The following is a 25945-nucleotide window of genomic DNA, read 5'->3' as shown; positions in this document are numbered from 1 at the left end:
GCCCTGCCATGTGTCGAGGTGACATCCGTCGAAGTGTTTCACGCAGCTCAGACACATGGTCAAATCTGCGTCGCCCAAGGATCAGTCAGACAGCAAAATTTAGGATCTTTTAGATTTGTCAAAGTTTTTTTATCCATGCCATTGCCATAACCATTGAGACAGTATCTGACCTGCGTGATCACCAACGCCGTCGCAAGAGTTTTGATGACCTTGTCTGGAAGGCAGTGTCGCGCATGGGACGGGCCCACCAGCAAGCCAGTTCGCCGGCGGCTGAGCTCGGACACATGTGGATCCCAGGACAAGGCGCTTTCGAAGACAATACCCAGATTCCTCACCTTCGTACGCGGTCGCAGCGCAGCGTCACGAAAACGTATGGTGAAGTCCAGAAGAGCGCGAAAATTTTGACAACTGCCGAAAGTGATAAGTTGCGTTTTGGTTGCGTTCACCATAAGGGCAATACGAACGGAACGAGCGTCTGAGTGACGCAAGCGGGGCCTCTATGCAAGTAATACGCCCCTTAAGGTCGTTCTTCAGGCCGCCCACCAAAACTTGGGTGTCATTTACACATTGAAAAACTTGTGCTTTTTGTACAAAGACAGATCGTTCGATAAAACTGTGAAAAGAAGTGAGCCCAACGCTGAACCTTGGAAGACACTCATGCTGTAGGCAAGCGGCCGCGACAGCACCCTGCGTCAACACCCATCATTCAGGCACACTTTCTGGCTGCGCCTCTGAATATAGGTGGGAACCATGAGGTCTCAATACCGTGCATCCGCAGCTCCTGAATCAAAATTGGAGGATCATTGACGTTAAAACATTTACTTACATCATTAACGCACAGTAGAGAAATCTGTCCTGTCGGTGGTTGTGGTCGGAGACCGACACTAAGCGCGGTTTCCGTCGAGCGACGAGGACAGAAACCGTGCTGGGAGCATGCAAGGAGATGGTTGTAGAATGGGTAGCGGTAAAGGTGCCGTTGGACGACTCGCTCGACCGCTTTGGCGGTGACAGGAGCGAGAGATATCGGATGGAAATTGGATGGGTCAGATGGGTTACCAGCTTTGAAAATGACATGGACCAGGGGAATGTTTGCAAACGCCGGGGACATGTACACTGGTCAATTTTGCGGGCTATATTGACGAAGTTAGCGCTGCATTTACGCTCGATGGCACAGTCACGCTTTTGAACGATGCCCATATCTAAAAGAGAACCAGTGAGGAAAGTCGGTATGGTCAAAAGCTGGTCAAGACGGTGATCTGTCAAAAATAAATAAATAAATAAATAAAACGCTGACGCGCTGGCTCACCGTGTTCATTCCGCAAATCACAGCTGAAATCACCACAGATGACGACATCCGACCCTCCCATCCTCTTTTCTTGCTTTATCCTGAATCCTCACAACGCCCCGCTCATCCGAGGAAGGTTGTATGCGTCAGTCACGAATGGGGCGAAAGGCCAGCTGGAGGGGGACCCCGACCGCGCGCCCAGCGCACACTCCGAGGGGTCGCTGCGCGGCTAAAATTCGGCAGTTGGCTCCCAGGCATATAAAGTCCTGCCCCACCGTTATCCATTCTCCTCCATGCTTTAGTCCTGAAATGATCATTTCTGGTCGAAAGGGCTATAATCCAAACAACCAAACCAAACAGAGGACGAGCGGGACTCCCGGGTAGCCAATCGGCACGCGTCGCATTTGGGTCTCTAGGCCCGTGTAGTCGTTCCTGAGGATAGCTACTCTGTGCCGGGGTGGACAGTAGCTGGCGGAGCGCGGCCCGGCGGCATGGTCGAGCCTCGGCGTCGGACTGCGTGAGGGGTGCAGACAAGCACCAGTACACGGACGACGGCCAGCAAAGTCAGGAAACGGGCCAAGTCTTGGTGCATGCTGGGTGTGAGTGGACACATCATGCGCTCACGTTGCAATGGAAGCCCAGATCCGTGACGAGCGTCGCGTCCTGGACGTCACGATCTTGTCGAGAAGCATGCTGGTACGCGGAGACAATCGGGTACATACCCAAGCACCTTTGCTCATTCATACACGCACACACACACACTAGCACCGAGGTAGAGGCGTGCGGGGTAACCAGGGAGGAGCGGGCATCGCTCCCGACTTGGCGGCGCGCTTAGCTCAGCTGGTCTGCTGAGTGCTGTGACTTGTCATGTTCTGGTGAGCGCCAGGCCTGTGGGTCCGGTGAGAGAAGCGCTTTCTGTTCCACTCGACCGGCAGTGAGCCGCAGGGCGGGTTTGACCGACGATTTCCAGCGACAGCAGAGCCCGCCAGTCAGCCCTGACGTCCTCCGTTCGCTTTGTTATGCCCCATATGCCTGTTAACCTGCTGTTATCGCACGCCATTGTAGCGGCCACGCCCTCGCCCTCCCCCAGACACGGTGCCGACACGGACTGCTGGGCTGAGGGGCCCGAGGGCTGCTACCAAACGCTGCTGCACCGCGCTATCGACGAGAACAACGAGGAGATCGCCTCCTTCCTCATACGCAGGTGGGGCTGGTATACGCCGGCCATTGGCTTTGTTCTCATGTGAAGTCTGTTCTGATTGTACTGTGCTTTCCGTGATTTTGTGACGTCCTCCGTATTTACGATACCCACCACACCAGGGCCAAGCCGCTTGAAAGTGTACGTGCACGCGGTCGTGCGCGTGTGCGCGTGTGCGCGTGCGCGCGTGCGTGCGTGCATGTGATACGCTTAGCTTCTTGGCTCGACAAATGATTTAACGATTACAGTACTGTGCAGGCTGTGCCCGAGCACCGTTCACGACGAGAGCGGACCCCGTGACCGATCACGTGACATGACCCAGCGCGTGCCCTCCGCCAGCGGCTGTGACGTGAGCAGCGCGCGCCGGCCGGGCCCGGACGGCCGGGGTGGGGACGAGGCGCGCGACCTGCTGACGCCGCTCCACCTGTGCGCCCAGTGGGGCCTGCAGCAGACCGTCCAGACACTGCTGGAGCACGGAGCCGCCGCCAACGCCCGGGTGAGAGCGTCGGACAAGATGATTGGCGTGAACAAGTGTCGAATGTAATCCAGCTACCTTTGGCGATCCCCAGATGCCATTCCGTCGTCTTGTCGTTGTCTGCCGTGCTGCTCACCGTGATATGTGCAGGCCAGCTGCACGACACCCGTCAGGCCGGTCGCGCATCACGGCTGGCGGCCGTCGCTCATGCCGGCAGGACTGTGACCAGAAGACGCCGCTGCACGTGGCGATCGAGAACGGCCACGCGGCCATCATCGGGCTGCTGCTGTCGGCGCCGGGCACCGACCTGACGGCGCGCGACAAACTGGGCCGCGCCCCCTTCACACTGGCCATGGGCATGAAGAACAACAAGGCGGCGCAGGCCATCCTCGACCGGGAGCCGGGAGTGGCCGAGCAGGTCAGCGAGAGAGAGAGAGCGAGAGCGAGAGCGAGAGCGAGAGCGAGAGCGAGAGCGAGAGCGAGAGCGAGAGCGAGAGCGAGAGCGAGAGCGAGAGCGAGAGCGAGAGCGAGAGCGAGAGCGAGAGCGAGAGCGAGAGCGAGAGCGAGAGCGAGAGAGAGAGAGAGAGAGAGAGAGAGAGAGAGAGAGAGAGAGAGAGAGAGAGAGAGAGAGAGAGAGAGAGAGAGAGAGAGAGAGAGAGAGAGAGAGAGAAGAACAGAGAGGGAGAGGGAGAGCGCCGTGTGGTTTCATTTAGCAGCGCCTACACGCGCCCTGTATTATCGGTGGCCTGTAGAGCGCGGTATGTTACATTGCTGTCGGGACGTCTGTTGTAGTTATACTGTTTATGAAGTTTTCAGTCGTGCCGTCGTTCGACGGTTCATGCCCATATTGTCTGACGTTTGTATGTGGGGTACATATTCCGCTTGTACTTGGCTGGATTATATTGGTGGCGCGTCGTGATGCACTTGATGTTGAAAATACAACCTGAACCAGATGCCACGCCCTCCATGGCCTGCATTACAAGTGCCGGACACAGTTCCACTTGTCGGCGGCGTTGACGCGCTCGTCGCGGCTGGTTCGCAGTATGACAACCGCGGTCGCAACTTCCTGCACGCGGCCATTGAGAAGAAGGACATCGAGGCGGTGATGTTCCTGCTGTCGATCCACGTGAACGTGCACTCGCGCACACGCGACTCGCTGCACCTGACGCCGCTGCACCTGGCCGCCCAGGCCGACTCCGAGATCATTCTGAGGTGGGCGGCGGCGGCGCACCGGGCTCGAGAGCTGGGGTCAGGCTACAGCTCGGTGGAGTGTGTTCGTCGTGGGCGTATCGACGATGATGATGATTTGGGGTTTTAGGGCGTATCGACTGCTGAAGGTCATGCAGCGCCCATTAGCGCCCGTCGTGGGCGTATCCTTGGAATATGTGACTGGTGATACTTTGGTATATATATATATATATATATATATATATATATATATATATATATATATAAAGTCGCGATGGCTTTTACTTAGAGATAGGTCGAACAACTGAGGGATTGTCTGGCTCTGTGTCTCAGCTGCCGCCAGTGGGCCCCTCACCCTCACCAGCGGGCCGCCGAGGCCGCCGGAGTGCACCTGTCGCTTCCGTGACCGCCGCCGCCCGGACAGGAACCTGATGCTGGCCGGTGCGCGGGTGGACGAGTGCACGCCGCTGAAGCAGACGGCGCTGCACCTGGCGGCAGAGCGAGACTGCCACCAGTGCGTGTCCGTCCTGCTCGACAAGGGCGTCGACTTCAACGCTGTCGACAACAACGTCGACAACGCCTTGCACGTGGCCTGCAAGGTGGGATCGGCGGCAGCGGTAGATGAGGAGGGGAAGGGGGGGGGGGGGGGGGGAACGGCACGCGTCAGCCAGGTGGTGGCCTTGTCAGCGGGATAGCCTGTCAGTGCAGGTGTCGCTGAACGGAGTTTTAGGGCATTCGCCCACTGCAAGTAAGAACCATGTCGTGAAAAACGGACACAGCTGTGTTTTGGACGAAAATGCGTCGTTGAGAGCGAGCGGAGTTTGTGAGCTCCGGAGCGTGTAGCCAGCAGCTGGATCTGCATGGCGAGTTTGCTGTCAGCGTGAGCTGTGGGATTTTTTTGACGCTGGAGCTCATGCTCATGAGAGTATTGTCCACCGACGGACGCTGCGTAATTTCCATCCCAGTCTGTTGAGTTCTGATTCAGCCCACATCCGTTATCAGTTCTGGAGATGTCGACTCACGCTGATCCAAGACACTGGCGTGGTTTTGACATTCCTCTGGGCCCAGTCGTTATAATAGTCCTGAGTTGGCCGGCCCCGGCACCGCACTCCGCCCAGCATAGCTCTTATGGCCGCCAGTTTCCCTGCCGTTACACTGTCTACGGCTGCGCCCGCAGGAGGGTCACCTGGCCACGGTGCGCGTGCTGCTGACTGAGTCCCAGATCGACGCCGAGTCGACCAACCTGCGTGGCCGCAACCCGCTGCACGTGGTGGCGGCACTGGGCCGCGACAACGCTGCTGCCATCTGTCAGCTATTTCTGGAGTCGATGCCTCGCTATCCGCTCAACAGGCAGGAGGCGGACGGCAACACAGGTGAGGGGCTTGCCGAGCGGCGCGGGCTCCGGCGCTGTCACGGGTGTGCGGGGCGGTTCTTGCGAGACACGTTTTGCTGCGGGTGCCTACAAGTTCACTGCTTTGAGGAGTGAATTCAGTTGGTCTGCTGAACACCATAGTGATGCCTACGTGAGCTGAATACCATAGTGATACCTATGGGAGCAGAATACCATAGTGATACCTACGGGAGCTGAATACCATAGTGATATCTATGGCAGCTGAATACCGTAGTGATACCCATGGCAGCTGAATACCATAGTGATACTTATGGCAGATACTGATCTCTGGCAATGTTTCAGTTCACAGCGTTACGGCCGAAGTCAAAACATGGAACCGATCAGTTGTCATTTGTATGAAATATTGGGGATTCAAAAATTGCGTTTTGGAAGCTAGTTTCCAGCTCGTTTGAGGAAAACTAAGCTGAATCCGACGTAACGCCTCGTGTTATGTGACGGGGTCCTCCCGCCCTCCAGCGCTGCTGCTGGCCTACATGAAGGGCAACGTCAACCTGTGCATGACGCTGGTGAAGGCGGGTGCCTCGCTCGGCATCATGAACAACCAGGGCGTCTCCATCTTCAACTTCCAGGTGGCCACTAAGCAGCTGCTCTTCAGGTGAGGCTCCCCGGCGCCGATGAGCGGCGCAAAGTCGACGGAGGCTCGGAAGTGCGTCTGCGGATAGAGAGTGTTCTCCACTTCGGTCTTGCGCCTAGTAATGTCTACCCTGGCGCGGGCAGCGCTCCGACGTCAAGCCTTCTCCAGTCGGGCGTTGGAAAGGCCCGTCAGTGCGCTCTTGGTCGGCCGATGATTGCTTCTTCGCAATGTCGTAAAGCCGGAAACGTGACCCGGTGAAGCATAACCGGCTGTAACACGAGGTCACTTGACTGGTAGGGCTTCGTGATCTCAGACTGTGTTCTCGGCCATTGACATGGCGTGCAGGTATCAAGTGATTCAGACATGCTGTCGCTGATATAAGCACGTCGTGCGCGTCTGCAAACGATGGCTTGGACGTCACTCACTGAATGCATTGTAATCCAAAGTAGCGGACTGCTCGTGACGCCTCACAGCAAGCCCAGGTAAGCATGTGACGATACATCACGAACGCTCGGAATCCAGTGCGCCGGACCCGCCGATGAGCGGCCGCTGAGCCGGATCCGCTGCTGAGCGGGACCCACCGCTGAGCCGGACCCGCTGCTGAGCCGAGCCCGCCGCTGAGCGGCCGCTGGGCTGGACCCGCTTCTGAGCGGCCGCTGAGCCTCACCCGCTGCTGAGCAGGGCCCACCGCTGAGCAGCCGCTGAGCCCGTCCGCTCTGCCACAGGCTGCTGGACGCGCTATCCCAAGAGCCGGGCTGGTGCGACGGCGACTACTGCATGGAGTGCAGCACCAAGTTCGGCATCGCCACCAGGAAACACCACTGGTTAGTGACGTGCTCAGGGCGACCACGGTCGGCGTTTGCGCCAGCCGAGCGGTGCTTGTTCGCGGTGCGCTTCTTTCCGCTCACATTTGACGGCGCATGAAATGAAGAATTGAGCTGACGGGCAAGGGTTGTAGCGGCACCTGTAGACAGACCAACCGCTACTCGAGATTTGTCATGCTGGTGAAAGAAACTTGTTTTGGCTGTCGCCGGCTGTGCGCGGTGTCATCCAGTGTTTCCTGCTATGGTTACCTTACTCTTCGGGTGACCGTGCGACATGGCCTGCCCAGTCTCGAACCCACCCTTCACGGGTCCCCTCCCCGCTCCTCACTGCCATGTGACCGTCGCGTATCCTCCCCCCCCCCCCCCCCCTCCCATCTTTAGCGCGGTGTATCCGTCGGTGGCTTCTTGTGGTCGGTGCCCTGACTGCCGCGCCTATCTTCTCCTCGGCAGCCGCCACTGCGGCCGCTTACTCTGCAATCGCTGTTCGGACCGGCAACTGCCCATCGTCAAATATAACATAAACAAGCCGATCCGGGTGTGCGACACCTGCTCCGACGTGCTCACGCTGGGCGCCGCCATGTTCAGCTAGGCTAGATGGGGGGTGTAGCGTGCTGTGTGGCTGGGTCGCCTGAAACAGTACGGGGATAGCGGAGAGGAGGAGGAAACAGATAGGCTTGTGTTGGGCGCCATGCGTGCTGATTAGCGAGCCGACGTGTTTGTTGAGAACAGCATCTTAGTCTTCAGGAGTCTTGGAATGCCGTTAGCGTGGTGGCGCCGCCGTCTTTTCGTAGGGAGCGCGTGGCCGATCGACGAGGCGTAGCTGTCACCAGATGGGTTGTATCTGGCATCCCTGAAATGACCTAACTGTGGTTCCTTCGCCTGTGGCTCCGTCTGATCGGCTAATGGTGCACTCGCCTTCCAATGTTATGGGGCCCTCGTTTCTGGATTCACTGGAGGAGTTAGCTCGCCGGCGGATGTGCAGGAGTGGACGTGGCTAACGTGTGCTGACTAGCTTGGCGTGGCCATCGGCAGATGTGCAGGAGTGGACGTGACTAACGTGTGCTGACTAGGTTGGCGTGGCCACCGGCAGATGTGCAGGAGTGGACGTGACTAACGTGTGCTGACTAGCTCGGTGTGGCCACCGGCCGACGTGATCGCGGAATGGCATCGGTTTCGCGCCCTGTTGTTACTTGGCTAGGTCTAATGTTGGCGCCTGGCGTGTCGTTCGTGCCATGCGATGTGCTCGGGGTCGGTGGGATGGCGAGGCGGCTCTGGACGTGGCCGTGGAGCTTAGGCTCGTACTGCGGGCTTCACACCCGCCGCCGACCTCCGCCGCCTGGTGGGGCGGCGGCGTGACGAACGTCGGCCGTACGGGCGCGCTGCTGATGCTGCTTCTGAGATGCTGGTGACGTGGGGGCTGCGCCGAACCGCTCCAGTTGGAGCACGCTATCCACAAACTGTGATGTCAAAAGGCGAGATTGTCGAAACGTGAGATTGCTTGTTTCATTGCCCACTGCGGAGTTGACAGTATTTTGCAGTGTAGAAGTATGGCGATTGTGAAGTTTCTTTGGTTTTATCTGAAGTCTGCTGAGCTTTAGTATTGGTTGCCGTACGTTAAGACATTCCTACCAGGCCGTGCACCAGCTGGTTTGTTGTGGATATTCACGTGGTGGGCATGTGATGTATTGTGTGTGTTGACATGCCCTCCTGCCATGTGAAATAGGAATGCACCTCCCAGTGATATGGGTCCGGTATAACGATTAATGCCATTTAATCTGGCTGGAGCCGTTAGTTACTAGAATATGTTTTCAGGTCGGGAGAGGGCGCTCATTATGTATCGAAACTTGACTCTGACGTTTAACACCGCTTGTCCCTAGATGTCATCAAAACACGCAAAGCGAATGAGATAATGCCCATGCGCTAACACCACCGATTTACCATTTGAACTGGCCCACGCCTTGTGTCAGACGCCGTTGGGAAGCCGTTGTCTGAATGTCAGGGGAAGCCAAGGGCGGGGCGCCGTGCGCCTTCTGCATAATCACTGGTCAGCCGCTGTCGGCCTGTGTCCGTCGCCGCGAACCTGGATTAGTTTGGCTCAGGTCGTCAGGGGCGCTGCCATCCACTACTGATAAAGCTTCCCCTGACCGACAAGAGGCCATAGTTTAGAACTGTATTCTTTATATATTAAATATATACTGCATTAAAACATGACGTGTGTTTCCGGGGTCTTGGAACAAGGACCTGTCTCTGATACGGTAAGCTAAGACCCGTTGAATGGCATGATGTGTAGTTCGCGTAGGTGAAAAATATGGCGGCGCAGGTGCCAATGATCATGAGCATTTATGGTACTTGATGGCAGTTCGGACAAAGTGCGAGACGCATGCGTTATCCCGACGGAATATCCGTAGATCACCCTATTGCATCGTCGACAGTGCGGCCATGAAACGCAATGACTGCCGAAAAATTGATTGGAGGCGCCCTTGGACCCAGAAAAAATATGCCGCATGATTCTGAATGGCGCACAGCTATACAAATACTATTATTTGTTTTATCTGGACTGTGCGGTTGGCTGTCTTTCAAAACCTTCGTATGTAGTTCAAAGCCAGTCGTAGATGACAGCTTGTGGCCAGTGCGTGTCGGCTTTTCTCTGAATGTTCGCGGTCGAATCAACGCGATTCACTCAAGTCACGAAGAACCTTTCGCGAAGTACGCGAAGACGACATTTAACATGTGTATTTTTCCTAGGTGGCAACGTAACTCGATTTCTACATTATTTACAATCATAAACCCATTTGCAGGAGGAAGCACGCGTCCTGCTACATGTATGTACAAATATTCAACTGAAATATGCCGATACACACCAGTTCACGGACGCCAACTTCTAGTGAAGGCGGCACCGCGGCACAAACCAAAGCTGCCGCGAGGTCAAAGCATGCGTTCAGATCCAGCCCCGTCTGTCGCACGCGCATACAACCGAAAACTGGCTGGCGGGGCGCCGGGCATCGCGGCGAAGACGTACACCGAAGAGGGGTGCCACCCAGCACCTCTTGTCTTCGTTCTGATCTCGCAGGCGGTGAGACGGGGGATGGAAGCTGGTGGCGGCTGAAGGGCTCGCGCGACCGAGCGGTCGGATAGCTCCCGGGGAGAGTGTGGCGACGCGGCCCGGTGTCGAACGGAGAACCAAGTAGAAAGCGATGCGGTGGGCCGCGCCAGCGCCGGGCGTTTAGTGGAAGCGAGGGGTGAAAGGGAGGGCGCGAGGCTCCGACACAGACGCACACAGCTCACAGTTACACGTACAAACTCACAGTCTATATAGAGGGGCGGGCTTTGGGGCGGGATTGGGGCGAGGGGTGGGGTCTCACTGGCACTAGACGGGTGGGCGAGCTACACACGCGGCGGGGATACTGGGACGTCCGCTGACGGCTCTCTGAACATGCTTGGCCCACGCTCTGTCCACGGTTTGATTGCTTTCCGGCAGCGGAAAATGTGGGGTGTGAAACACAGCTCTATAGCAGACAGAGCGTCGCAGGCCACGGCGCGCGGCGCAGGCGCCCCCCTGCGAGAAATTCGGGCGGGCGACAAGGGTGCCGTCGGCACCGGGGACAGAACGGAGCGGCGCGCCGCGCTGCGCCAGAAAAGCAGACAGACACCGAGAACGAGAAGAGAGCGGGTCGGTCACAGTGAGAGCGCGCAGTCAGGAGGCCGCCCGGCCGTCACGGACAGGCGGCCCGCCGCCAGCCCCGCTCCTGCACGGCACGGGACTGCACTGGGAGGCGCGTCGTCCGGCGGTCGGCCGGCCTGCTCGGCGGAGCAGAGGTCGATCAGAGGGCTCACGCGACAGCCGACGCCGCCGGCCCGGATAATTGTGTGACATATTCGCGGGATTTCCGGCCTGGTGACCCGGGCCGTGTCGGCGGCCGCGGCGGCATTGATCTCCTCTGTCTAACTGCCCCGCCAGCCGGACGTCAGCACATGGCGCCCGTCGGGGATCAAGGGGCTTCGGTGGACCCTGTAAATCGCAGGCCCGAGCCTCCGGCGCGCACCGAAACGACGCGTGCCCGGTCAGAGACTCGTGTCGTCTGTCTATTTACGGCTGTGTCTGCTGGGTCGTCGAGGGGCGCGGCTTGTGCGCGTTAGCCTCGTGGAAGCGGGTCACCAGGGCGGCTGAGCTCTGATGTCACGCGGGCGAGGCCTTCACTGGCATGTGCGTGACCTCTGACCGACCCCTGACCCCAAACTGCACGCTTGCCGGCCAAACGCAGTGACGACGCCAGGGGTCTTCGACCCGTCGCGGCCTCCGACCTCCAGGTAACACACTGCGGCTGGCACGGCGGCTGCCGGCCAGCGGCGGGTTGGCTCCCCCTGACCTCCTGACCCAGGGGTGACCGCTAGAGGCGGCGCCGTGTTAGCAGTTGCAGGGCGCACTGCTCGGGGGCTGCTGGTCGGTGAGCCGAGTGCCTTTGCTGGCGCTCATCATGTTCGGGTCAGAATCTAAGCTCTCGGACATCTTGTCGCAGATGATGTCCACTAGACGCTCGAAGACAGCCTGAAAACGAGACGCAGGTCTTAGCGCTAGAACAGCTTTTCACGCTATGACAGAGCTTAGCGCTATAACATTTCTTAACGCTATAACCGCTGTTTTTCTCACCGTGAATTTTTTTATTTGCGTCTTTACATCACAATTTTGTGAGGGTCAAGAGAAGACATCTTGACGGGGGAGCTTGGACTGGGAGGTTGAGAGCACGACGTACATTTTCGGGTGTCCGCCGCTTCCCCGCTACTACTGGCTTGATGAATTTCAGGGGGAGGGGTCTTAAACGCAAACGGCATGATAACCAAAAGATCTCCAATCATTCCGTGGCATATATGTACTTTATCTTTATTACGTGTTTGCTCAATTAACGGCTAGTACTTGTTTGAAGCTGAAACATTGGAATAAGGCTATTTTGCACGTTTTGAGTTGCTCTTTTAACGTTGATCTGCCACTGCAGGATGAATGTGCGATAGCAAAGTAACGCACAGAGGAACCATACTTCCGTGAGAATCGCTGTCATTTGGTAAGAAAACTGATTCCCATGTATAACCCAGTTATAGCCGAACAATTACCAACGGGAACGCCCGTGGGGATCATCGTACTATAATTCAGCAGGTCAGCTATCCGCGTTTTAGCGGACGCCATGGGCGGGCGAACAAAGATAAAAATACCACTTTTGAGATAACATATCTGAATGCTCCGGCAGCTACACGGCAGAATCGTTCATTCCTCATTCCTATGAAAAATGGGACTCCAAGTTCAGTTTGAGTACCACCCACTTCAAGCAGAGTTTAAGTGGTGCCTCGTAGCGTACTTTGTCATATTAACAATATCTTCTAACCATGTCGTTGTCATTAGAACTCAAGCCACATCAGCATGAGCCTCCTTTCAAACTTTAACATCAATGTTAGCGTCCTAATAAACATCCTGTCGCGTGCCGTTTCTGACCTTGACATTTATATTTTCCTTGGCTGATGTCTCGAAGAACTCGAGGCCGAGCTGATCAGCCAGCTGTTTGCCGCGCTCGTAGCTGATGACCCGTTCGTCCTCCATGTCGCACTTGTTGCCTACTAGGATCACCTGAGCGTTATCCCACGAATATGTCTTGATCTGGGTACACCTGGGCAGAAAAGGTGAGCACGGGTCACACACACACACACACACACACACACACACACACACACACACACACACACACACACACACACACACACACACACACACACACACACACACACACACACACACACACACACACACACACACACACACACACACACACACACACACACACGCACACACACACACACACACGCACACACACACACACACACACACACACACACACACACACACACACACACACACATACACACACACACACACACACACACACACACACACACGACTAATACGAAAGAAGCGGTTCATCACCAGAACCTTTAAATGCACTGCAAGCATGTTTGAGAATGCTGGGCAAAGAGGGTTGAGAAAGTTGAACCCCTGTGGGACTCCGAAGAACAACGTTGGACCTTCGGCATGTAATAGATGTTTCGCTTTTAAGAAAATCATGAAACGTCTCCCATCCCAAATGAAGGTGTCCAGCGATGGCTGAAAGTACGGAAATACGAGATCAACTGGACCAATTTACTGTATTAATCCATTCGCCCACTAAAATCCAGATGCTTTATGCTTCGGGACACAACGGTTCCGTTCCTGAACTGCTCAATAGATGGCGGTGAGAAAACACCTGTCTCGTACATGCAAACTGTGCCGCATTACACAGCCTTCCGACTGGCGGTGGCAGGAACTTCGGACAACCGTACAGTACGGGAGGCTTACCCTCTTTATTAGAGCCATGCCCGGTATTTGCAAGAAACACCATATTATACCACTCTATGTTACGTTTTATTTTGTATTTAATTTGAAACTTGTCGATATTATCTCACTTGTGAAAGCCATTGTACAAACGCAGCCTTTTTAAGCATGTTGCAGCACTTACCAAGCAAAAGGGTGTCCAATTATCCCATACTATTTCAAGTACACTCAGCGAAAGACCTTGAATAGCAATTTTGTAACTTGGTTACTAAATTCTACCACATAATCAAACATCTTACTTCATTTTTAATGTCACGAGATGAACGCCTGCCAAAGCCATCCAGTGCACATGAATGCACCTTGATGCGTGTTTTCGTTTTATCGTTGAACGTCTCAAGACGTTTGAGCAATGCCGTGCTCAATATGGAGCGCAGGTGATCAGCTGAGTAGGTATATAGCCTACTCAATACAGAGCGCAGGTGATCAGCTGGGTAGGTATATAGCCTACTCAATATAGAGCGCAGGTGATCAGCTGAATAGGTATATAGTCTGCTCAATGTAGAGCGCATGTGATCAGCTGAGTAGGTATATAGTCCGCCATCGCCAGCAGCCAATTTTCAACAGCATTTGTCGCTGTGAATGCCTTGAGAAGTTAATCTAAGCTAAAGCCAACAACGATATGGCATTAATGCAAAGGAAGATGGGGTTTGACAAGATTGTGTATGTACCTACAACGGTTTTACTTCAACTCTCTTGGGCAAGTGCACCGTGGTGTAGCTAAGAAAGTGGCTGGTTGTTGAGCTCCCCCCCTCCCCCCCGTTGGCGGTGGGGTCCTCAGCGGCCAAAGACACAGTACTTTTCGTCGTCAAGGTCTCCCTAGGATTTGGAAATATAAGATATGGCCTCCGGGGTATGAGAAAGGGATTTACCTAAAAATATTCCAAGAATAAAAAACAGGGCTTCTAAGCGAGTGCAGAGGGCCTCTCCTTTGGCCGGAAGTGCCCTCTATGACCCGATCTCGCTCCCTCGTGGGTGAATCACCGACTACGACACTGGACGTAAAGCGCGCGTGTCTGGCAGTTAGACGCCTAAGCTGTGAGGCGAACGCGAATTACAGTCACATGTCAGAGAGCTGTCATGGCCCTCTCAGAGGTCTGGTCGCGGGGCGAAGCGTCACCGCACGGGACCGGCACAGGGGGCAACATTGTGCCGCGGACGCGTGTGGTGGCGAGTCACCCCACATCTCTAATATGGAGTATGGGAACATTCCGTCAGAGCGCCGATCTACGCTGTTGACACGCATGGGGGGAGGGGGGGCACGCGATCAGATGGCCCAAGGAATGTCGCTGACACGCGAAGACGCGTTTATGTTACCCGAGGCAAATGGCGGCTAATCATCCTGATCGCAAAACAATATTCGACGCCGAGCTCAAATGATTTGTCAAGTCTGATGCGGATACCATGGAAATAATTATACGTTTTTACGCGACATGGTGATGAGCAATTTGATCGAACGAGCCATTCGCCGCATTACGCGAGGCAATATGAAATATGGATCTTCACTTATAGACGCACACATGAGATTGCATAAAATGAATAATGCATGTGAACGTGCAGAAAGCCAAACTACACAATACTGCCCGCCTCCGCTTTCTCCATCCAACCTCCTCTTCCCGTCGAGTTCTCGATGACGTCACCAGCAAGGTCGTCCGGCCGGGCAGCCCCGCCGCCGCCACTCACCAGTCCTGCACGCTATTGAAAGACTCCTCATTCGTGATGTCGTACATCAAGATGAAGCCCATGGCGCCTCGGTAGTATGCCGTGGTGATGGTCCGGTACCTCTCCTGACCGGCCGTGTCCTGTGGAGCGAGCCGTGGGATTGAACACGCCGTCAACGGCGCCATAGCTTATTATTTTTTTTGTTGTATTGATGTTGGCATCGTCGTTTAAAGCTAACGAGACGAGACCTTGACAAACGAAGTCGAGGTGAAGGGTTTGGGAATACCATCTCCAGCATTTTGGGTGGCACTGCTGCCGTTGACGTGGCGAATGGACCAATATCATTCGCATACGTGAAGTAGGAGCCATCTATTATTAAGGCGGTGGTACGAATGACTAGGGTTGCTGTTGTGAGTGAGTGTGCCGTTACATAATACAAGTCATATAGCCAAGTGTCGCGTACAAGACTGGATTTTTACTGACATACAGAAAGCGTAAGGTAGGTTTTATGACTGTAACTAACATGTGTCAGTCAACTTGATCTCGGGCCTTTTTGGCCTGGGCCGCTGTAATTGACAGACAATGCTTTTATCGCCCCAGACCGTCTCAGCCAACAGCACAGTGCTACACACGTTTTCCTCGCACCTGAACACCATTCGCCACTGCATCCCCTAGCATCTTCTCCGAGCGCACCCCTATCGTGTGCGGTGGGCCCGCACACGGAGCGGCTGAGCACATGGGCGGGGTTCTCGGGGCGCACCGCCCCCGCACGGCCGGCCGGCGGCCATCAGTCAGCGTCGGTGACTTCCGGAGGTGCAGTCCGGGCTGGCGGCTGACAGCGGCGTCCGGACCGGCCGCGGCGCCGACGGCCGGCCGACCAACGGTGCGACACAGGGTCATCGATCGCACTGCACCGCCCCCCCCCCGCCCAACCCCCACACCCTCTGCTTCACCGGCACAGGACGGAGGCGGTGCGCACGGATACCGAGGGGGACGGTAACTGGACAATGTACGGCAATGAGATGGTGGCAGTGGTAGATGCCCGGTGTGGGGAAATGACTTGTTTAGAGGCGGGGATGTTCAGACAGGCTTGTTCGTTTTCCTATTCAGTTTTTTTTTGGCTCCAGCTATGCTCTCCCGACTTGGGTTTCAGCGCCCCTCCCACAACTTTTAGCAGAAAGTGGGTGAAATCCGGAGAGAAACACGTTTGTTGTCAAATTTTGTGTGTAGGTTGCGTCATTTTTCACTGCTCAACTCACACTACACGCACTCATTTTACGAAACTACGGCCCTGTTATGAGGAACGTTTTTCAAAGAGCGCGTGCAATTTCAAGAGGACTGTGGGGCACTGGTAAGGGGATGCACGACGTGGTGTGACTTCATTATCAATCTCTCGTGTTCTGACGCCTTGCCAAGGTGTCGCTCTCAGTATCGCAGAGTGTAGGGACGCGAGCACGCCCGGTTCCCCAGCCATTGGCGGCGAGTAAGAAAATACAAAACAATAACGGAAAATGCATCCAAGTTTTGCAAACAGAAAGAACAGTACGTTGATTTGTTAAAAGGAACAGCAATTAATAGAGGATACTTTTGGCCAGGACACAAAGCTCAGAACTAAATTGTCGGTTTGTGTGAGGTTGTTTTGATTCTGCTCCTCTAGCTTTGATGAGTCAGTATTTACTGGTCGCTTTGCAGACGATGTAGTTTGTCAACTAGTGCGGAAAATGTGTGTCCCCACCGGCACGTGGGCCCGGACTTTTGAATGCTGGTCCAGTACGTCAACCATTACACCACAGATGCCCAGTCAATCCGCGGCATTTCTTAACTGCTTTTGATGTTATTCATGTCGCCGACTGGTGAGTATGCCCGGGGGAAAAGACCCATCTTTTTCGCACATATATATATATATATATATATATATATATATATATATATATATATGTAATATACAAATATATGTAATGTACAAACTCTCACGCAAACTAACTTTTCCTAGATAGAAGAAACATTTGAACAAAAGTATGTATTGTGGTGTTGTGAAAATACAAATATTGAAACTACTCATTTGTAAAACGAAGCCTCACTTCACTCGACAACATACATTTTGGCTCACTAACCTAGCAAAGTGTTTTGGTGCAATGTTTGTTCATCATTCACACTGTAGAACATGTGTGGTTTTAAAGCAATGGCACAGGCAAAGATCATAATCACACGACCTCCATGGACACCTAAATTAATGCAAAAAATCCCACGGTCCTGACCAGAGCCCAAGTGTGTCTGGCGGCGGCGTGCCTGAGCTGGCGCCCGGCCGGCGGTGAGCTGCAGGTGCCGGCCGCGTGACGCACTCGTTACAGGTGTGTCGGCGGGTGATGGGTGTCGGGTGCGCCGCTCAGGTGTGCAGCCGGTAAACGCCGCCATCGGGGCCGCACGTGCGCTCGGCTGGGGGGCGGGCCAGTGGCCATGGCTCGGCGACGATCGCGAGAGGAGGCTGCCGGACTGGGATACGCTGACGGACGGTACTGGACGGTGCTTACCCACTGTAGCCGGGCAGAGAATGTCCGAGAGAATACAAAACAGAAAGTATATTTTACGTGATTATATGCATTTTTCCAGACACCACAGTCGGTCGTCCGGTAGAATGGCCGTTTGAAATGATGTTACATATAATATAAAAATGGTTGGATAGCAACCATACGTGAGGCCACATGCCTGCGTTCTCGGAATCCCCACGAAGCCCTATGGACTTGGTGACGGCCTTCGCATGGTATTGTCCGCGACAGGGCTATGGTGACGCGCTGACCGACGTCGTCACGACGTCCTGACTGACTGACCGACGTCGTCACGACGTCCCGCTCGAAGCTTAACAATCGGCATTTTTTATGGAAACTTGCATGGCATTCGGGCTTCACAGTCGAGAAAACCTTGATTGGAACATGAACTTTAAACTCTTGATATGGCGTGATGGCTAGAAGATGAGGCTGGCCTGCTTGCCTTGAAAATAGAAATGGTAATGCGATGGATGGAAGTGCCGCCACTTTGTTCTCAACGACTACAACGCTTATGAGAACGATTAGATTAATCGTATCATCTGTTCATGGAATGTCTTGAAGTGTAACAATAACAACCACTCAATCACGTGATATTTTTACAAGCCTTTGACTTGTACTCCAAAGCTTTAGAAAAAAAGGACGTTGGCAAATTCGGGGGGGGGGGGGGCGCCCGGGCGCTCAGCCATCGTCACTGAAACCGAAAAGCCGAGATCATCTCACTCAGCCAGCACGTTCGTTACAATTTTAGCTGGGTTTACGTAGAACGTGCCACCTACCGGTTGACAAACCTACGTGCATTTGAGCTCGATGCATTTGAGCAACAAGAGAATATTGGGCCCAGAGAATGGAGGGAAATTATTTCAACCATCGGTACACTAGGTAACCACACGCATCACCTTTAGTGTCATGCTAACGTTGTGGCAAATGGTATCTTGTAGATACCTTATGCTTTCCTTATGCTAACTCTGAGCATGTGTTAGGTAATTCTGCAAACGTTTGACAAGCTGCCATATGATGACTGACATCTGGACTGGGACAGAGAAGAATAGATTGTAATGTTCGGCAGACTTTAAAAGTACGGTATGACTACGGTAAGTATAACCCATATTTCCCTCAACAGGGGCAAGCATATACACTGCACAACCGGGACTGGCGGGTGTCGACCGACAGTTGAATGCCAAAACACGATCAACGCCAGCGGTAGTCATCACACACACACACACACACACCACACACACACACACACCACACACACCACACACACACACACACACACACACACACACACACACACACACACACACACACACACACACACACACACACACACACACACACACACACACACACACACACACACACACCACACACACACACACACACACACACGCACACACACACACACACACACACACACACACACCACACACATGAAGTCGTGACAGCAAAACGTACTAAATTAACAAACTAGAAAGTGCTAGTTGCATTTCCATATATAGGGAAATCATGGCAGTGTGCTCGGAAATTTCCCACGGGTTCTCACCCGGACGTGTCAGGCCACGCCATTCTACATAAAACCGTTTTCGCGCCTGGTGTCACCGTCGATGCATGGTGAACAACACATATTTTCGGTGATCACAAGACTCGAATTACTGAGATGTTTGTTTTCTGTGAATTACAGCCAAATCTAAGCGTTTTACAACAAGGCATTTTCACATCGCTTTGCTCTAGTGCATTCCGACGTAACAAATATAAAATTGGAATTGACAAAATATTTGTTGTTTTTATTTTTACATGCGGGACTAAATTAACGTGGCCAAGATTCAAGTAGAAATCAGGGTTTAGTTGCTTGGTTAGGTCAACCTTATCGGCTCCGTCCCCCAACCGATTTAGGAAAGTGACACGCCGTGTAACAGTAGAACAGTTTCTGATGAGCCGAATCACTGTAAAGTCGAGGAGTTGAACATGTTGCACATCACTGATATTGCCATCGGGAAACACCAGCGTCACTGCTTGATGTAGCCGACAGCGTAGTAAGCCGTCAGTATCGTAACACATCTCCTTACCCATATTTGTAGCTTGACCCGCTTGTCCTGCCGAAACACTGTCTTCACTTTGAAGTCGATGCCGACGGTCGACACGAAGGCGGACGTGAAGGAATCGTCGGCGTACCGAAACAAGAACGAAGTCTTTCCCACCGAGGAGTTACCAATGATCAACAGCTTGAACATATAGTCGAAGTTCTGATCTGCCGCGTCCTTCTGCCATCTGGGATCCTGGCCAGCCATCTGCGGAGACAGGTAGAGCGCAAGGTCAGGGTCTGAGAAAGGGGCGCGAGGTCGCGGCAGTGTGCGTTGCCATAATTATATGCACGTATTTGGTTGGAAGGCCAAATGCCACGTGCCGGGGCGTTAATGTTACACATACACACACACACACACACACACACACACACACACACCACACACACACACACACACACACACACACACACACACACACACAACACACACACACACACACACACACACGCACATATATATATATATATATATATATATATATATATACATACATACATACAACTAACAATTGTTGTCTGTATTTCCCAACAATTTGTCACTTTATCGGCGTTAGTCTGCGTGCTTGATTGCATAACTACTTTGCACAAACAGACAAACATGAAGTGTAAGCTATAATCAAGCATTACAAATGTCATCGCGGCTGTAAACATATCCTACGGGGGCTTTCCCACGACTTTGTAAACATATCCTACGTAGCATGAGCCCGACAGAGCAAATGGCACGACAAAGCAAGGGCTTTTGGTGGCAAAGACGCAAAAATGACAGCCATGCTTTACGTAGAGCAGTATGAACAATAGATAACGCTACTTGGATAATCAACATAATAATGTATATAGAGGAAAATAAGAAAATGTTATGCCCATTGTGGAGTGAATAAGTCAAAAAACGTACATGCATTTCAGCTGTGGGTGTTCCTCAGTAAACGCACATAAAGAGAAAACTTGATTCAGATCCAAGATCAGACTCGTTTACAAGCTTGACCTTGCATTTGAACAGTGCTTGCTTCATGTGCATGTGCGGAAGATAGCCCATATCGCGAAGATGGCTGAAATGCATGCACGTTTTTCTGGACCTATTCATTGTATTTTGAGCATAAGGTTGCCCTTATTTGCTGTACATAAAACAGTAGGTACCCTCACTAAGAACGAGCTACATGATATCTACGTAACGGTACCGATTTCCTTTTCTGAAAAGTTCGGGCGTTTTTCGCCGCTCGGTGCAATGTTCGTGAGACGAACTGCGTGAAATGACGTTCTGCAGCGGAAATTTGGTCACCCAATCGAACTAGCATCCCATTTGGCCACGACCAGCTGCGAACAAAACTCGAGATCTTCGATGTCTGGACGAAAAGAGAGCCGATGTACACAAGATGGCCGCAACAATAGCCCGTGGAAGAAAAGCGTCCTTGCCATCTCACGACCTCTCCCCGATGCGACGCGTCAGTACGCTGCGTCCGCGGCGTGTGACGTCACAGGCAGTGCCAGTGCTGCACCGGTGACGTCACACGAGGTCATGGTCGACGACAGATCGCTGCGGCGCTGCCGCCGACCGTCTCTCCGTGGCCGAAAGTACCGCGCACGATCTCATGAGACGCGGTGGGCGGCGGCCGAGTCCACTTGGCCGGCGACGGGGGAGGCCGTCGACACTTGCTGGCTGTCCACCGGGTGGGTGGGTCGGGCGGCGTGCGGCGGCCATCACCTGTCCGTGCGCACCCGCCCAACCCCGGAACCGCGTCGGGTTGACGCGTGTGCTGCGGGTCGCCTTGGGACATGCCGAGTAGGACGGTGATAATTGCGGAATAGCTGGGCGCCCACTCAGGTCACTGTCGCCTATAGGCTAACAAGAGCTGTATGCTTGTCTACCTTTCCACCGAAAAAATGGGTCGCTGCCACACACACCACTTCGATATCGTCAGACTTCCCGCCTGTCCGGGGCGTGCGTTAAACCACTCCTCCAGCCTACGGATCACACGCGCACCTCTGTTGGGCGGGCGAACTGTGTTCGACGCCTCGCCAGGCTGTACCCGGCGATGCGCGGATAACGACCGTAGCATCTGCCGGAAACTGGGCGCTACGATATCGAGGACGCTGAGTTACGGACGGAGCAGTTTGGCAATCCATATCATAGAAACAGCGATAGAAATCAAATCACCTGGCGACCGACTAAAACTGCGTGGCTGAAACGTCATCTCCATAGCAAATGAACAGTGTCATCGCGATGTCAATTTGGACCTTATCGCCGACTGGAATGCAGAGCTTCCCCATTTGGACCTTATCGCCGACTGGAATGCAGAGCTTCCCCATTCTCCCCATGCCTGATCCTACACCTGCACATTGGACAAACCACAGCATTCCAAATGCTCTAATATCTCCGTGAGATTTGCCACCTTGTGGCTTCAGTGACCGTGAACGCCCACGAACGAACATGTTTGGTGACAGTTTCTTGGCAGACAAAGTACGGTCGAGGCCATGAACGTATGGCGAAAGGCCCTGATATAGCGTGTTACCTCCTGCAGGGTGAGGCCGATGGTGAATCGGAAGTATTTTAAACCTGCCATGAACCGCAAGGCTCACGCTGATTAAGCCCCAACGATACGCATATTCCTTTGTATAAGAATGCCCTCCACAAAAGGACGAGTGTTTGAAACGGCAGCAAAATGACACATGAGGCCGCACTATGATGTGACGTTATGCACCCAAAAGCTTCTTTTTTTTGTTCCAAACCCCAAATGTGCCCGGAATATGCAAGCTTGCCCATGCGTGGTCTTACGTCGGTAAATGCCCCGGTTTGCACCGTGAACTATTCATGCTAAAACATCGCTGTTTAAGACGGATGGTCATAGCAAGATTATTGAAAAGGAACATGGTGCAGGTTGGCATCACACGCTGCGCAACTTCATGTTTGTCATCGTTTCCAGGACGATTGCAGTGCACGTGCAGGCGATAGCGATATGGACCCTTCGTCTGATACGCTGAGGATTCTTCGTTGGCATCGTTTAATGGTGAAGATGCCTGGGAATCTCTCTTTTCGGTAAGTAGTGCTCTGTCATCATTCGTCAGCACGGTAGCAGCATGCCCGGATGACCGTGAGGCAATCTCCTGAAGCTGTTTGTTTCGGTTTCGTGAATAATACTGAGCAGAGGGTTTCTAGTAAAACGTGTTGATTACAACGTGTAAGGTTTAAATGATAGCAGTTTTTAATATGAACAGATACGAGTTAGAAAATATATATCATCTAAATATGGCATATATACGCATATACACCGTAACCATGTACGCACATATGCACATATATATATATATATATATATATATATATATATATATATATATATATCCCTCTATCTCCCTCTCTCGTCCCTAGGTACACTTAATAAGTGGGTGAAGCCATTCGTCAGAGCGATATATGGACGTTTTACGCAGGCAGACAAAGGTAGCCTTGCGTCCCGACAACCGTTCCGCGGCATTTCCGCCAGAACCGTTATGGATCCCAGCAGTCGTCCCAGCTGACCTACAAATACTCCCCGGAACGGTCCTGGCTCGCCCGGCTGGCTACGCCTGCCGGGGCCAAAACGCCAGACTCCTACCATTTCGGTGAGTGCGGCGAAGTGTTTGCCGTTACCGGCGCGCGGTGGTAGATAGACCGGGTCCCCCATGACGGGGACGGGAAGACTCCTGGCTCCGGCGCACCGCCCGACGTCAACAAGCCAACCGCACCTCTCACTGCCCGCAGCACGTCCAGCGGCCACGCTATCGTGCCGCCGACCGGCCGCCCTCGACGCCCACGCCTCCACACCGACCGCGCGCGCCGCCCGAGCACGCTGCCCGAGCACGCCGCCCGAGAACGTCACCCGAGCACGCCGCCCGAGCACGCCGCCCGAGAACGTCACCCGAGCACGCCGCCCGAGAACGTCACCCGAGCACGCCGCCCGAGCACGCCGCCGCCACGTCCACGCGCGGCCCGGGCACGGCCGGCGACTGCAGCTGGCGCGGCGCGCCCCTGAGCGCGGCGGCGCCTGCCCGCCGTCTACGGCCGTCTACGGTGGCGGCGGCCATGGCCGGGCGCGGCCAGCGGCCAACAGGCGGCGTCGCGCCATTGATTGCCCCGTGAATAATGCACGGCAGTCGGACGTGCGGACGGGTCCCGGTCACAGACAAATATCTACATGAGCGGCCACTCGCGTGACGCGCGTTCCGAGCCCTTGCACGCCGCGGCCGGCAGAAATAGCGCCCCCGCTGCCGGTCGATGCCACGCGACACCCCCCCCCCCCCCTTCTCCCCCCGCATGACCTGCGGCACTGGGAGCGGGTGCCGAGGTGGGACCGCGCGGGCGGGCCGCGGGGTCACGGTGGCGCGCCGGGCGTAGACTCTGGCGACACATGCAGGCTACTTCGCGCCGTTTGCAAGTTCGGCGACCGGTCGCCCCGCGGGCGGGGTGGAACCCGGCTGCAGGAAAAGCTGCTGCACCTTGCTTGAGGTCAGCACACGAGGACACGTTTGCTGCAAGCATTGGGAAGCGTTGGCGCGGAGGTTAATTCCGCAAAGCGAGCTGTTAGCAGCGCTGGTGCACGGCAATGACGGGGCGATGTGACAACTGCGAGAATTCCAGCAGCCAAGGTGCTGATTATTCCGCCGGCCGTGCGCTGCGTTGTTTCGTGTGCCACATGTGTGATGCTGGCAGGAGCCTGCGCGTGCCAGGGAGTGCAGACCGTGGCGGGATCTTTAAAGATCGTGCACGTGGCGGCAGGCGATCGGTGAGGCAAGCATGCGCATTGCGCAAGATCACCACGCATGACAAGTACCGGGACACCTATGAAATTGGAAACACTACTTTCTGCTTGCTCCAGTCATGTGATGTCGTGCAGTTCTGCAGGTTTGGTCAGCCGGGCTTGAAAGCCTAATTGCCTTGGTTTTAGCCATACCCTAAATTAGGCTTAGTGGGCCACGCTTGTGATCACGGACTGCTCACCGGGCATGTAGTGTAGAGAAGAACACGCACCGGTGAACAGGAACAAATCATAAACGAAATAGAATGCAGAATGAAAATGGCCTCGCCGTCACGCAGGCCCCATCCATCACGGACGACACAATCGAAGCGCTGCTTGCCTGGAAACAGCATGGCCAGGTATTCACTGATGGGAACGGAAAGGAAAACGAAACGCCTGCCACGTAATGACTGCTTGCTTAGCCTTATTCCAGCGCTGTAAATCCATTGATTCACGCCTTCGTGCGACTAGAAGTCGTAAAAAACATCATTCACATCTTTGTTGAAGCTTGTAATGGCCGGATTGCGGCTTAAAACCTTTCATGCTCATTATTCTGTACAATCCTCCACGTTTCACTCGAATTAGGTGCACCCGTATCAAGAGACTAGAATGAATGACACCACGTCACGTTTCTGTAGAAGCGATCTCACTTCTAGGTCAGATGTTTTGTAACATGTGCAAGCTGTTCTAAACTTCTGTCATCCGTCGAACCTAAATGGCATATTCGTCATTGCCTGACATTCTGCGTAGAGCTCACTGGACGAAAATAGCACACACGGTGACCCGGACGACAATAACATGTGACGTCATACCCCGGAGGTGCCGACCCTCTAGCGTTCGCAGCGAGCCGGACGACAAAAGTTCTACATGAGGTCACGGACGATAGGATCGTCGTCGGTCGCCCGGAATAAATTTTGTGCTACTTGGTCACAGCTGGACAGAAGTGCGCCAAAGGTTCATCTGTAAGAAGTTAGTTTTAGAGGACAGGGCTGACAGTAGATAAAGATACTGTGTCTCATAGGCTACAAATAGCGTGATTTGCAGTTTGTGTGGTTAAGGCGCACGTGAGAGAAAAAATGTCAACGTCTCGCGTTTGCGGTTATTGTCGCGAATTAAGAAAATGTGCACAGAAGACGTACCCCGCTGCTCATACGTCCAGCAAAGATTCTACGTGACGTCACGTAAAAAGAATATTCTTGGTGGACCATCAAAACACGCTAGATGTTTATTCACGGTGACTGGAGAGCAGGTGACACTTACCCGGGTACCGGCGCCCCCAGTTTCTGCCGTTCTACCCCCTCCCTCCTGACGCTAACATGACAATCGCATCCTTGGTGTCCCACAAAAGGACCAGGGAAGATGTCGTTTTTCATCAAAAAGGTGGGAACCACCCACTCCAACGTTCGGTTATAGCACAGCGTGCATTGCAGGGTGATCATGCCACACGCACCCGTGCCTCCCAGACTTTTGGAAACGACCGTTTTGATCATATCTTGCAAGGAGATCTACCAATGTGATATAATG

The 25945-nt window shown here is 53.9% G+C and overlaps 2 protein-coding genes across 2 annotated transcripts in view; one reads left to right on the top strand and one right to left on the bottom strand.

Moving 5' to 3' along the window:
• Window positions 1-9163, top strand: part of LOC119109318 (rabankyrin-5) — a 127541-nt gene extending 118378 nt beyond the window's left edge. Inside the window, exons 17-25 of the mRNA XM_037232925.1 lie at window positions 2376-2489; window positions 2823-2979; window positions 3176-3376; window positions 4001-4170; window positions 4571-4745; window positions 5324-5519; window positions 6014-6152; window positions 6857-6955; window positions 7406-9163. Of these exons, the coding sequence (XP_037088820.1) occupies window positions 2376-2489; window positions 2823-2979; window positions 3176-3376; window positions 4001-4170; window positions 4571-4745; window positions 5324-5519; window positions 6014-6152; window positions 6857-6955; window positions 7406-7544 (1390 nt within the window). The 3' untranslated portion in view covers window positions 7545-9163. The remainder of the gene's footprint in view (window positions 1-2375; window positions 2490-2822; window positions 2980-3175; window positions 3377-4000; window positions 4171-4570; window positions 4746-5323; window positions 5520-6013; window positions 6153-6856; window positions 6956-7405) is intronic.
• Window positions 9164-9673: 510 nt separating this feature from the next.
• On the bottom strand, window positions 9674-23348 carry LOC119110488 (ras-related protein Rab-3). Its single transcript, XM_037234329.1, has 5 exons — window positions 23243-23348; window positions 19639-19860; window positions 15048-15166; window positions 12438-12609; window positions 9674-11501 (listed from the first exon to the last, which is right to left on the bottom strand). The coding sequence occupies exons 1-5, from the start codon at window positions 23309-23311 to the stop codon at window positions 11361-11363; spliced, it is 723 nt and encodes a 240-aa protein (XP_037090224.1). The 5' UTR covers window positions 23312-23348; the 3' UTR covers window positions 9674-11360.
• Window positions 23349-25945: the final 2597 nt, after the last annotated feature.

This window comes from Pollicipes pollicipes, unplaced genomic scaffold (genome assembly GCF_011947565.3).
Source record: "Pollicipes pollicipes isolate AB1234 unplaced genomic scaffold, Ppol_2.1 Scaffold_7231;HRSCAF=8579_pilon_pilon_pilon, whole genome shotgun sequence".
Lineage (NCBI taxonomy): Eukaryota > Metazoa > Arthropoda > Thecostraca > Pollicipedomorpha > Pollicipedidae > Pollicipes > Pollicipes pollicipes.
Note: the sequence above shows the minus strand (reverse complement) of the source record. Positions and strands in the feature narration are given on the sequence as shown.